General features: G+C 35.6%; 1 protein-coding gene across 1 annotated transcript; it reads right to left on the bottom strand.

Annotated features, from left to right (window-relative positions):
* Positions 1-522: 522 nt before the first annotated feature.
* Positions 523-15,118, bottom strand: LOC126968173 (cytochrome P450 4C1-like). Its single transcript, XM_050813030.1, has 9 exons — positions 15,097-15,118; positions 13,263-13,376; positions 12,983-13,168; positions 5,361-5,470; positions 4,099-4,168; positions 3,511-3,709; positions 3,219-3,370; positions 2,506-2,682; positions 523-689 (listed from the first exon to the last, which is right to left on the bottom strand). The coding sequence occupies exons 1-9, from the start codon at positions 15,116-15,118 to the stop codon at positions 523-525; spliced, it is 1,197 nt and encodes a 398-aa protein (XP_050668987.1).

Raw genomic sequence — 15,118 nt, 5'->3', positions numbered from 1 at the left:
TTGCAAATATCTTTATCAGATAGCAAAAATATTATCTGAGATACATGGGAGCTGTGTGGAACTCCTGACATTGCTTAATATCTTTTTCTTATATTATATTGATTCTATATAACTTATATTAAATTGGTTGTACGTGGAAGAAATACACTACGCCAAGTAATCTAGTAGTTTACAAAGCACTGTATTGGACTCCAAAAATTCAAGCAGCTCGGCTTTGCACACGCTAATATAGTTCTAGCTGATACTGGGGTGCACCAGAGATCAGAGAATATTTTTACATATAAAATTTGTTTTTTTAAAATAATATTTCATCAATATCAACAAAACTTTTGAGATGGGATGGATGGATTATTTTTAATAATAACAACATTAGGAAAAATACATTTATTAAGATCTTTAGAATAATAAAATCAAATAATATGGCTTAACCAAAACCATTTAATGATTGATTTAATGCTTACTGTACTTACACTTAATTCAATATAAAGATTAATTTTTATAGAATAATTTTCAAACAGTGCATTATCTAAGTTCTAATTTGATAGGATAACCATGCTTAGCTTTTAACATCAGAGAGAATTTACATTCAATTTTAGGAATTGGACCATCTTCTTCTTCAGCGACAACTTTAAATTGATGTAGAACTGAAGCAATAACACTTTTCGCTGTTAACATTGCATATTGGTAACCTGTAGTAACAAGAATTACTGTTAGCAACACAAATTATTTAATTTCCTTATCTAAGATAACACTTAAAAATATTGTACTACCAACTTTATTAAGATTTATTCCATTATAATTAATATTAAGATCAGTTTGTTTACTTCCTTTTACACAAAATTGCATATGCTTTGTTTTCAATAAATTCAATGTTTATTGAAGTAGGCGTTATTTTGCTGAAATACATAATTATCAAAATCATTTGAGTTTTCTTTAGTGTTAATTCCACCAATATTTGTCTTTAAACAATTCGACACGTGCTTCGCCTCTACACGAGGCATCCTCAGGACGTGATGACTCGCCAAAATCTGGCATGAGACTGAATCAAATGAGCCGGAAACCGCTCTTTAAAACCCTCGTCCAACGAAATGACGCGCCAGATCATTTTAATAAATTCATTGTTATATAGCAAATCAATATTATTTTTTAAAGTATAGTTGTAAATGTTCAATTCACATTCATTTAAATTATCAGTATTAGAGAGAACATAAAACAACGCAGATATTTTCCGAAAGTCTTTAAATAAATAATATCAAATAACCCAAAATAGTTCTGTTCTGAGGAATCATCTTTTACAGTTGGAAAAGAAAAACTGATGAGTTACTCTCTCGTGATTTACGTTTTTTTATGGGAAAGGAGGACAAAAGAGAATATGGGTCACCTGGTGTTAAGTGATCACCGCCGCCCACACTCTCTTGCAACACCAGAGGAATCACAGGAGTGTTGCCGGCCTTTATAGAATATATACGCACTTTTTTTGACCATACCCATGTCGCATCGTCCCGGAAACACTGAACAAGAAAGTTTATTCCACAGCTTTGTAGTACGTGGAATAAAGCTCCTTGAAAACCGCACTGTGGAGGACCGCCACGAAAGTTACTAAAAGTTATGCAAAGTTTACCACGTTTGCTTGCGTACACTGCCAGCATCCAATAAAATATGATTTCATTCAAGACCCTAATGTCATATTCTTTTATTTTTTCTTATAAACTATCGTGATTTACGAAATCGAAAGCTTTCGTCAGGTCATGATTTAAAACAGTTGTTTTTTAAAATCAATATTTTGAATCACAGACTTCAATAGGTCAAAAATCGCAAAAGAAGTGGATTTACAATTATGAAATCCATAATTATTTTGTGAAATAATTAAAAAATATTTATTTATTAAATATTTAATATTAATATAAAAAGAATTTTAAAACTAAAACAAAAATTAATATGTCTTAAATACATTTGTCGAAATCTTTACCAAAGATTAAATAATATCAATGCCGTTAACCATTGAGGAGAAACGTCGTCGGGAGCCAATCTTGGGCGCCATGGTCAAACAAATAATAACGTTATCATGATCAAGTGCAATAAATACTGTTATAAATTAATAAATAAGTCAGTCCTGGTTGCCATCTGAGCCAAACTTAATTATAATAAAAATAGTTTATCTTGAGGACTGAGCCAATAAATCAAATTTCATCATTAGTCATATCCTGTGCTAAGATTGGACTTCGACAAAAAAATCACTACACACTGCAGTAACATTAAGGTTGATTATCAATTTACATAATTTAGCATAATAAATTTGCTATTACTATCGCACGAAAAATGTTGAACATTTCTGATGGCTTATCAGAAATGTTCAACATTTTTCTTTCAACTCATGATATGAATATGTAACAGGTTAATACATGCACTGTTTTAGCATATTAGTTAACAGTCAGAGATAAACTTACAAATATTATATTAATAGAAAGGAAAACCTCGAAAAGCCATTACGGATTAGATACTTACCAATGCAGTTTCTTGGTCCTGTACTAAATGGAATGAAGAGCCCAGTTTTACTTCCAGCTTTAAATCTCTCCGGTTTGAAGCAATCAGCGTCAGGCCCCCAGTAATTGGGGTCACGATGTGCACCCCAAATTGAAATAACTAAACCAGTTTGAACAGGAATAGTATAGCCAGATGATGCTGTAGAAAATATTATTTTGCTTGTAACAATCTGATGAACGAAATCGTTAAAGACATACAGATAATATTTTTTTTCTATACAATTGGCAGCTCATCATTATTTATCCAGTGCCTTTGTACTCTCATTTAATGTTAACCTTATCATTTGTCAAATTATTTTAAATAAGACAAAGCATTATTTCACTTGTTGTGAGGAGGCAAACAGGCAAGAGAATCACGTGCTGGTAAATGGTGAGGCAACTACCCATGGACATGAAGTTGCCGGTTTTTAAGTTGGGAAACAACGTAAGGACACTTATACTGCTTATTGTCATTATGAATTGCATTCATACATCTAAATATTATATTGTATGGCAGTAAAACATATTTTGATTTATAGATATTAATATGTAGTTGTGTTCTAATCCCATCTTTATTTAAATTATATTCTATTTTTGTTTTGTTCTTTAATCACATATATTTTTAATAGATCTAATGGACGTTGTCCTGTCCTAAAAAATATAATGTAAAACAATCAAACCGCTTGTTATACTTACGTAGTTTAATTTCTTCAGTTACCTTCCGAGTAATCATCGGTACAGGTGGATAAAGACGAAGAGACTCTTTCAAAACCATATCCAGATATTTCAAATCATTTAAAATGTCTTTAAATAATTTTTCATTGGCGTTCTCAAATACACGTACTAATCTAAATAATTAAATACAAATTCAGACTTTAGTCCCTTAATAATATATTTAACATGCAATAGTTTTATGGTTATCATTCGAAAATTATAATAACGCTGTTTGTATGATTTAGGTTTTAGTACTTGGTAAAATAGTACTTACTCTTCATGAACTTTTTCCTGAATTTTTGGATATTTTCCTAATAATAAAAGCGTGTTACAAATTGCAATCGCCGTTGTATCTGTAGCAGCTAGTATAAACGTTGTAATTTCTTCACGCAGTTCTGTGTCTGTGAAACCATTCTGTCGCTGGGATAATAGTATAAGATGATCTAGAAATGAATCCACTTTATCGTCTTGCCCTGTAATTTTTAAGGCCCAAATTAAATATTGTAGATTGTTTTATTACACGTGTCACGGAGTCGATATGGCTTTAATTACAATGCAATTTTTAAATGAACCCAAGTCACATGCAGAAGGACTAACAATCAACCTGGTTAGGAGAGGTGAACTCTTAAAGATCACACCGCACACTCAAAACAGAACGCTTCAATATTGTAAGCGTGGTGGTTGAACTTGTAGTCGGCAGTGTATTGATGGAATTTGTGATAAACATTGAGTTTTCATGAACTTCACATTAAAAATAATATCAAAATAACAAACTCGTAATTTTTAAGCCAAATCGACATCGCATTTTGTACAAAATCGCAAGTGTTCTGGTTCAAAACGTTTTAAAAACCAAGATTCTTACCAAAAACTGTTTGATTTTCGTAAGCATCTAAATCAACATGTTTTAATTCATTGCGTTTTTTTCGTATAATCTGAAATAACAAAATTAAGTACAACAATAATTGATAAACATTTCGATGATCATAAATGAATTTATAAGCTGATTACATTAAATAATTTATATTTAATTTTGAGACCTGGAAATGGATTGTGGAATAAAATATATTATATTGCAAAGAATCAATATAGTTAGCAACTATCTATTCAACTGTTAAAAAATAAAGTCTCAAAATATTCGTTTTATATTTTTACGTTTAAGCTGCTTATAACTGAAATTAATCTAACATTAACAATATTATGATATTAAAAACAGCTATTATAATCTATTAATATTTGTAGAAACCTAAGAGATTAGCTAAGGTTTATTCAGGTTTATAATTAAGTATAATTTTATGTATGTGCACAAGCATTTGGAGATCTCAAAGGTTTTTACTGTACACATAAAATAATGGTTAAAAAACCATAGATATTTTCAGAGCATGGGTGGTAAGCAGGCGTGTGTGCTCAAGGTTCAAATCAATCAGGTTTAAGAATTTTTTATGTTTTTAAAGTGATAACCCTCACTTCTAGGATTATTACACAAATAAAATTTGAAAACAAAATTTTTATGAACAATGCGGGACTCGAAACCACGACCTCTGTTCCAACTGAGCCAACGGTACGAGTGACGTATTGTTATATAAAATCTTGAGCAGCCCTTCAACTGCGCTAGTCACCTTAAGACATAAGATGCTAAGTCTCATTTGCCTAGTAATATATAATAGCTGCGGTGCCCTTCAGACCAAAACACAATAATGCTTACACATAACTGCTTCACGGCAGAAATAGGCGCCGTTGTGGTACTCATAATCTAGCCGGCATCCTGTGCCTCCCACTTTACCAAATGGGACTAGCAAAATGCTTTTTTCGAATACTGGATTATTACATGGGGATTTCGATACATACGTCGTCAAAATATACAAATGTAGGAGTGATGGTAAATTCCTACGATAACAATTAATGGTCAGAGTTAACATATGCGATGAAATTTTTGCGTAGTCAGATCAGCGAAAACGTATTTATTTTGAATAGGATGAACTTGAAGCAACACAGCTAAAGGCAAAAAATTTAATATATCGTTAAAATACTAACATTGTTTGTAAGATTTATAATTTTGTCGTTATGTTTTGTGAAATGTCTATATTGCCAGGATAATTTGTAGATCCAATCTGGCCACAGCCATACGGAAAATGTTCTGTTTGAAGCCAGTTTAAAAACCTTTTCAACGGATTCAAGAAAGTCTGATACAACTACATCATTCATTCCACCTAGATTCCTTATACCCAATGATGTTTCTGAAATAGAATAATTATCACGTTATTACAAGCTGTGTATTCATTTACTGTATGTATGCAGTATGCAATTGCATCTATAGACTAAAACAGCTATTGGTTAAATTAAATAAATACTATTCTAAAAATCACCCACTTCATACTAATAAAACAACTAAGCAACAAAATAAAATTATTTATCCCTCATTTTAATGTGATTAAAATGTAAATTTAATATATGGGTGTGCTTCCTACACCAGCCGTGCCAACATGTCCCGGGATAGCGTCGACAAGAACCAGAACAAACTTGTGTCTGAAATCGAGACTATGCTTTGCAAAATGGGGCTGGCAAAATTATGTCCAGATTAACCCTGAGAAGACATGAAATTGTGTGAGGTTCTGTCGTATCCCCTCAATTCGAGATCACTCAGAGTCGGTATATCGAGTGATGGTCAGTTTCGTGGTCACTTGGAAGAGAAGATCGACCTAATTCAAGAAAGAACTTCAGTACAAGCTTCAGAAGCTGGTACTGGGCACTCCCCAGTACCAGCTTCTTTCATTTGACCGAAACCTAGAAGAACGGCTCGAATCATCGAAGCGGATCACGCTATCTTCGATTAGTTTGATTCTTTGGCTTTGCGTAGAGTTGTAGGTTCTTTATGCATTACTTTTGGCGTCTGGCATTCTACAACCCCGCGTATTGCAAGAAATCTGTAACCTCACACGGCCACTTTGTGAAATAAACTAGTGGCTATAAAACTGTTTGAAAGTTTAATGTTGATTGAAAACTAGGGAGTAGATACTAGTTGATTCAATCGTTGAAATTTATATTGAAATAATATAGTGAAATACTATTAGATCGTATTTGACCCTATATTAGGTTGCTTAATAAGTTGTTTTACCTAATGATTAAGTGATGTAAGCTGGAGTTTCCTCGTTTAGAAAACCAGTGTCCATGGGATATTAGCGCTCGATCGGATCATTAAAAATGACCACGCTTTCACGAGGATAAATTTTGCTAAAACTACTCAAAACCCTAAAAGGAAAGGATGAAAACTCTTGACTTGCAAACACGTGGAATTAACCTGGTACACAATAGGAAAAAAGGTGAGAAATTTAAACTAGGATAGTTTGCAAGACCGGACAGGAACCGCGGATTAAATGTCCTTTCTTAAGCTCTAGTCTATCGCTGCGCGCTGTACCAAATTTCATCAAAATTGTCCGGCGTATAAGCGTAACAAAAAAAAATAGACATTCACATTTATAATATTAGTGGGGATGCATAATAGGGTATATGAAAAAATAATATATCAACTAAATATAAGTTACATATATTTAATTGAAGTATTATTTTTCTGATCTTTATTATTATTTATTTTATCTTAAATATTTTTTTTATTAAATTTGTGCTGACTAATAAATATTTAATATACAAAAGTGCAATAAAAACGCGCGAAATATAAAACATTTCGATGTTTGAAGCGCAGTGTGACTGTCAAAGTCTAGATAAAATATTTTTTTTATAAATAAGAGGGGGCAAACGGGCAAGAGGCTCACGGGATGGGGAAAGGTTAGGCAACTGCCCATGGACATCCGCAACATCAGGTGTGTCAAGAAGTACTTTGCACGTAATGTCCGGTGGTGGAATCCGGCCGCTGGAATCAACCCGAACATGTCCTCTGAGCACTCCCCGTGCTAAATGCGATAGAAGATGCAGAGCCCCTACATCCCTACGCAATGCCAAAGAATCAAGCCGATCGGAGATGGCTTGATGGTCTGTGATTCGAACCGCTCTTCCATTTGGCCGTATACTATGCGGTCAAATGGAAGAGCATGATGAATGAATGAATGAGTGAAGTAGTGTCTCGCCTTACTGAGTACACCAAGTTTTTTAGAGGCTAGTTTGGCCTTCTCTTCCAAGTGACCACGGAACTGAACGTCGCTCGATATATCGACGCCAAGTATGCCAATACAGGCTGTGGCAGTTAGAAGAGTGATCTCGAATCGAGGGAATACGACAAAAGGAGACTTTTTAGTGGTGAACGCACAAACTTGTGTCTTTTTGGGGTTGAATTGAACTAAATTTTGTTGGCCCCCTTTCCGAGACTTTGCAAAGGATAATCTCAATTTCAGACACAAGTTTGTTCCGGTTCTTGTCGACGCTATCCCGGGACATGTTGGCACGGCTGGTGTAGGAAGCACACCCTGTGTTGTCGTCTGCATAGCAATGAATACTGCTGATTTGCAGCATATCATTGATATGCAGAAGAAACAGTGTAGGGGATAGCTCGCAGCCTTGCGGCACACCAACGTTAATGGGTTTTAAGTTGGAGAATGCACCGTTGATAAAAACCTTGATGCTCCGATCGGCCAAAAAGCTAGAGACCCATTTGCACAACTTCTCGGGAAGCCTATAGGGTGGCAGTTTTAGAATGGGCCATCGGGCCCGCTGTATTAGTGAATGTCCAAGGTAAGAAGCGCCTTTAGCACGGCGTTATGCCGGATTTTCACCTCCGGCATGTATGATTTGCACCGCGGAATATGCGGTGGTGGTGCACCTTGGTCATCCAGAGTCGAGTTGGACGCGAAGAGGGAGCCCAGGAGATCAGCTTTCTTTTTCGCGTCATGGGCCAGCGAGTCATCAGCCCTGAGCAGTGGCGGAATGGCTGGCTGGCAGATGATTCCTTGGACAGCCTTGGCGAGCGACCAGAACGCACGAGTTCCCGAGGGAAGGCGTGCAAGTCTCTCACCAATTCTGCCTGTGTGCTTCGACTTTGCGTCAGCAATAACTCTTTTGAAGGACCTGGAGACATGATTGAAGTGTTTTTTAAGTTCACTGGATTCACATCCTTAGATAGCACCGCATTGACCCAAGCCTGATAGCACTCCTACTTTCGGCGAGAGGACATATTGCAAGGGCGGTCAAACCATGGTTGGGACCTGCCACCGATAGGCACAGAAGAGGATGGAATGAAGAGTCCCATACCTTGCAGTACCACATCAGCAACAGCGTCAGCAGCGGCATCTGGATCACCAAGCGAAAAACCGATCTGCCTCCACGGGTAGGATGCAAAAAAACACCGCATTTCGTCCCACTCTGCTGACCTATAGTGGCACACACGGCGAGAAGCGGGGCCGTTTTAGGCGCGTGATCGACACGGTGCTCCGGATCAGACAGTGTTCCGACGATCTCATAGGAGGGTCAACGGAAACTAGGTACCCGTCCGGATGTGAGGTCAACAGAAGGTCCAACCGTGAAGGTGTACGATCTTCCACATCTGGGATTCGCGTTGGAGCAATAACCAATTGCGTCAGACCATATGCTAAGGCGGAGTCGTGAACAGATCTCCCTGCATGATCGGCGGTACGTGAGCCTAGCCATTCGGCGTGGTAGGCGTTACAATCGCTAAGAAACACGATCTCTGCAGTGGGGATCTGCTCAAACACGGAATCTGTAGCCATTTGGATGTGTTCGAGGAGCCGGTCAGTCTCTGCGTTACCGCTATGGGACCTATACAGGCATGCGTAGATTCGCGGATGGTTATCGCAGTCTACACGCAGCCAGGTGATGGATAGGTCCTGTCCTTCAAGAAAACTCATGCGTCGAGAACAGACATCCAAACGTAAACGCACACGCCAGCCCGTGATATAAAGGAATGTTCCAAATTATACCCCGGGTATGAAAGGTAAGATGAATCAGCCAGAGAGGGTATCTGTGTCTCGGTTAAAAAGAGCAGGGCCGGCTTCGCCGTCTCCAGGTGAAAGTGGACGGCATTTAAATTTAAGCGAAGTTCCCTGATGTTGCAAAAGTACACAGCAAGTTTGGAGGAGGGTCGATTGAGCCTCCTGCTTTGTTTGCCCCGACTCAGCACAGATTTGCCCCCTCCAGAATACGCGGGGCAGCCTGGGCAACCACTATTAGGTACAGGCCCTAATTGTAGACGCCAAGGGACGGAATCTCCAGGAATGCATAGCCTGGTACCGTCCTGGAGTAGTCTATGTTTTTTAGTTCGTGCTGCCATTTGTATTTGGGAGGGGGGGTGTAGGCCTCCGCATACCCCACTTACCGGATGAAACACAGCGGCGTAGCCGCTCTTTCACGCCGGTATTGAGTAGGGGAGTGGTATTTCTCCGGGCGTGCCGGCCCAATTCAGTTGTGTCCGTGAGGACCCAACATGTCACTACCACTCCAATAAGCAAACTCCACACCGCTCCACATAAGCAATGGTATGATTCCTAGACATTATTTTCGGTGGTTAGCGATATATTAAATTATATGTTGGTTTTTTATTATTCAAAGATCTGTATAATTACCATATTATTTACAATGACTGACAGTGGATTTGTTAAAACGCAATCAGATAATCTTACGATGCTGTTTGATGACGTGATTCTGTGTTTCGAACCCAGATTTTATTTCTTCTGAATTGAAAAGAGTGAAAGTTGCAATGTAATTATATGATAATTTATTTATTTTTTAAGTTTTCTAAATTCATATTTTCTCATATTTATTTCTATGACTAAACATAATATATAAATGCAGAAAATATAATTTGACTGTAATTACCATATCCATTGTTTTTTCTGTTATTAAAGATCATTAACACATGATTCTCGTTGAGAACAATGTTAAGATTTTGTTTTAAGTTTTTGCATTATTAAAGTAAAAAATCAAACTATAAACTTTATAAAAACGCGCCCGCTCATTGTATGAATTATTACTAAAATGTTATGAAATGTCATAGACTGAATTAGTTGTATTGCGAATTTATAGGCATTTCTAGGTAAAAAAAATAGGTTCTAAATAAGTAATCACCAACATATTACAGACTAAAATCTTCTCAATTTCTCTAAACAAGAATTATCCATATGCTTGATAATTTTTAGGATGTAAAAAATCAAATTTAAGTATTTTTAAAATTCATGCGTATACCCTATTTGACAGATATTATTGTTTTACAGTTTGATGAACACCATATCGCACATCGGGTGCTATTGCACGTAGGGTAGACGTTATTATGTAATAAGTGCGCAAATTGGTAAAATGAGTTTTTAATCACAATGATGTCGTACTTGCGTCTACAGCCGGTACATCAGTATCATAAATGAAACTCTTATAAAGACCGACTGAGGTCGTAAATGTTTTGGCGGGTTTTTGTAAACGCTAGTGTGAGAACGTTCTAATTGTTCAGTTGCTCGCGACTCCGCGTCAGGAAGTGTTTTATGTAGGAGCAATAACGTATATATAAATATTTCGTACAATTTTGGGGCAATAATGACACAAGGGAACAGTTCTGACTTTGTAGTTCTATTCTCTAATACAAACAGCAAGTGTTACCGTCATTTACGAGTATTACAATTATTTAATATCGTCCCAGAAATGTACTAACGATAACTGATAAATCGTTTTCATTATTTGTTTTTGGCAAACTTCAGATTTAATTTAATTCCATTGTAATTATAAAATGGACGTCCAAATATTGTATATAAGGTACTTACAAAAAACAATACGTGTTATCCTTACTTTGTTTTCACTGAAATTAAACTATGGATGGAAGAGGTAAAAAAAATATTACGTTTGCTTAAATAAAACAAAGAAGTATTAAAGAAGGTAAAGTGAGTGATAAGTAAGTAACGTAAGTTTTTATCTATTTTGCATTTTGTGTAGACAAATCCGTACTTATGTATTTTTTCCATTTTGCATTTAGCATTATCGAAAATGCAGAATTCTTCTATTTAAAACCCTCATGATGATGATATAACAAAGCATTTGATTACAAGCACTGATGAACCTTCAAATGTAAGTGATGATGACATTCAGGTATGGTATAAGACTTTCTAATTCAGTATTTTTTACACAGTTATCTATTTTTTTTTGCGTATTAAAGTTTCCTATGAAGGAAACTCATTTGGACGTGACTTCTGAAACTGATGATAACGAGTCAATTAGTTCGGATAACAATAGCAGTTCTAGCTGCTCAGAAATATCGTCATCATCGGAATATGACTATGTAACTCATAACACTCAAAATATCAACCAAGAGTGCAGAACAATAGAACGTAGTAGAAAACGTATTCTCGATACAAACAAATGGATAAAATATTGCCAAATACTGAAAAATTCTGGTCATTAATATACTTCTTTAGTAACTGGTTAAAGTACATAGATTTATTGTTATATAAATGCCGACTATCATGTTCGTCAAAATTTTCTCAAGAATAGAGATCTTTACGTGTATGGGTACCAAAACGGCGCCTTTTTCTGGCGTGAAGTAGTAATGTGTATGCATTATTGTGTACCGGTATGAAGGGCGCCGTAGCTGGTTAAATTACTGGGCAAACTAAACATAATATCTTCATCGTCTCAAGGTGACAAGCGCAATTATAGTGTCACTCAGAATTTTTAGGTATTTCAAGAATCCTGAGCTGCCCTGCATTTTAATGGGCAGAGTGTATCAATTACCATCAGCTGATCGTTCTGCTCGTCTCCTCCCTAATTGTGATAAAAAAGTAAGATAGTGTATGCTTTTTATCTGTTACGCCACTTACAACGACAGTGGGGTTATTTGGGAACTTGTGTGTGCCTTCTACAGCGATCATGTCGTAGAATAAAAGAATCTCGTGAAAATAATCCTAGAAAACCATACACGGCTATTTATTTATTCAATGAAGGAAGTGAGATTAGAGTAAGCAAGACATATTTTATAAATACTTTGGGTATCACCGAGGGGATTTCACGTACAATTATAGAATGCAGGCATAACAATGAAGGCCTTAACATTATGAAAGAAGAGGAAGACACGGCTAACAAATCAGAAATACAACAACCAGTGAGAGACCACAATCATTAACTTTATCCCAAAGATAGAGATTCATTATTTGTAAGAGTAATTAAGTACAACAACTAAAAACATTAAGAATACTTCAATTGTCATTAACTAGTACAGTAAAATACAAAAATGCGAGTTATTTAAAAAGCCCTTGTTTGACTTTTCTACAAATTTTATTTCAAGCTTGTTAGTTCATTAGTAATTTAAAACATAAGAAATTATTCATCAATTTGTTATAGTTTTGAATACCATTTATTTAAATAATAGTTTTAGTAATTGTTATGTATATATATTATTGTAAAGTTAAGTGTATGTGTTACTTCTTAATTAGGCGTGTGGATATTTTGTTTAGTTCAGCATTTATGACGATATTGCACAGCAAAGTTCTACGTTTAATTTAATTTTCTGTGCAAAAATGTCATAAATGTAGGTACCGTAGTTTAAAAATACTTAAATATGGCATTTACCTAAGATTTTTATTTCTGTAGCAACCTTCATTTTAAAATATGATATATAAACAATATTTAGATCATAAATTTATAATAGACCGATTTCATTTTAGTAAAACGACAACTTTTAAATCAATCTCCTGAAAAAACGTCATTTGTTATTGCATCCGGTGTGCGATATATATCAAAATTACTTGACTCTATGTCTACCTTACTAATAACTTAATTATTGCCTTAAATAATGGCGTTATTCTTACCAGCTATTGACGCTAATGTGAAATTGTTGATAATAGGCGAAATATCGAATGTACCGGTGCCACTCAAGTCCTTAAGTTTATCAACAAGATCCGCACATCTTCGAGAAAATATATCCATAAAACTATTGAGTATTTTGGGGCTAAACGCAGGAATAATCACCTTTCTTTTTCTAGACCATATTGAAACTGAAATGAGAATTCACATTTAACATAAGAAAGGTTCAAGTAAGTTAAGTTAAACCAATACTCTTATCATCAAATCACTTGACTGTTACAATACCAGGGGCGAAAATTCCACCATCACCAGTGATTCCTTTTACACTCTTCATAATTAATAGATCTTTCTCCAAGCAATTTTTCGAAACATATTCAATGTCTGCTGGATTCGTTAACCCTGAAAACAATATTACAAATTGCATTATTTGTTACGTACTTATTTTAATGGGAATATTATAATTATATCACAGTTTAAAGTACAAATGAACTAACAATAAAACCATGATAATGTATGTACTCACTACTCATCAAATAAAATAAAGACAAACATATTGATATAAATTTACAACTTTAGGCGCATTCACAGGTGAGAGGTGTATAAAAGTCACTTAGGTAAATATATTAAACCAATAAACTATATAAAATCTATTAGGAATTCGCTACACTTTGGTTTTACCTATTAATAGCAATGGACCTCCCCACATCTTTTGAATTCCTCCAGTTGTAAAACATTCTCTACTTAAATGTTCCATTATCGAGACGGCTTCTGTAAATAACAAACGCACAATATAAAACTGGGCCGGTCATTAGCAAATCGTTCACTAATGAATGTGTCTTTGAGTTTATCTTAGATTGTGGCATTAAAACTAACACATATTTACTTAGTTTGTACTTCTCTTGTATCGACAGCATTTATTCAGCATTAAATTAAGGGCATTAAGCTATTATAAAAAAACTAGTGGACCCAACAGACGTTGTCCTGTACACACGTTGTTAATTTGAAAAATCGGTCCAGCCGTTATGAAGAGTTCACTAACATACACATGAGCAGGAGAATTATATTATATGGACGAAATTGAGAATCTAAACCAATCAAAAATTCACTGACACAAACAAAAAAATCATCAAAATCGGTCCAGCCGCTTAGGAGGTAGTTTAGTTGTGAATCTAAACCATTCTTGAATCCATCTGAAGACACACACCAATCTCAAATTCACTGGAACACACAAAAATATCATCAAAATCGGTCCAGCCGTTTAGGGGGTAGTTGAATTGTTAATCTAAACGATCCTCAAATCCCCTTGAACTCAAATGAAAAATTTCATCAAAATCGGTCCACCCGTCCAGGAGGAGTTCAGTGACATACAATACAGACACGCACACAAGAAATATATATATATTAAGATATTCCATACTCTGTGCTATAACTATCAAACTTAACTGAGAAAACCCTACTCTTCCATAAGACGGCATAAAAGGCATTTATTTTCTCACAATTGATTCCTTTCGAATTATATTTGATGTCATTCTAATATACTAGATACAACTACCGCTTCGGATACAAATGACGCTCTGAAAGAGAAGAAACGGGGAAAAAACTCTCCTACAATCTTTTTTTGCTTCTTCTTAGGGGTCTCTTCAACTGCCTTTTGAAATGCAGCCACAGCTGCCTCGGCGTCCAGAAAATTTCATCGAAGATTTTGTTTTATTTTCAGGAATAAATAAAAACCGAATGGTGCAAGGTCGGGGCTACCAGGTGGGTTACCCAGTTATTCTATGTGTGATGTCGCCAAATAATTTTTCGTTTGCCGGGCGGTATGCGTAGTATTGTCGTGGTGAAGACGGATCCTACTGCGAGGTTGTTTCTCTGAACTTTTTTGAAGACAAGTGGTAAACAATTGTTAGTGTTCCGCTTTGTTTATCTGTTGTTCTATCCTTTAATTGATTGTCGCGTTACGAACTGTCTTTCTGAAGAACGAGGACACCATCTTTTTTCCCACGCTTCGATATCTCTTCACTCTAGTTCACAACTCCTCAGAAGAAAAATACCGATTAACAGACCACTTTTGATTTTAAGATCACAAAAGTAAAACTTGCTTTGATTGTATTTGAGTCACCTTCGTTTATCCTTTCCACCAT

The sequence above is a fragment of the Leptidea sinapis genome, chromosome 15 (assembly GCF_905404315.1).
Source record: "Leptidea sinapis chromosome 15, ilLepSina1.1, whole genome shotgun sequence".
NCBI lineage: Eukaryota > Metazoa > Arthropoda > Insecta > Lepidoptera > Pieridae > Leptidea > Leptidea sinapis.
Note: the sequence above shows the minus strand (reverse complement) of the source record. Positions and strands in the feature narration are given on the sequence as shown.

Bases quoted from the DNA above. Each gene is read 5' to 3' on its own strand.
- LOC126968173 (XM_050813030.1), bottom strand. From the start codon at position 15,118: ATGGTGGAAAGGATAAACGAAG. The intron at 3,710-4,098 runs GTAAGAATCTTG...TAAAAATTACAG, and splicing joins CGAAAATCAAACAGTTTTTG to GGCAAGACGATAAAGTGGAT. The intron at 2,683-3,218 runs GTAAGTATAACA...TATTTTCTACAG, and splicing joins AACTGAAGAAATTAAACTAC to CATCATCTGGCTATACTATT.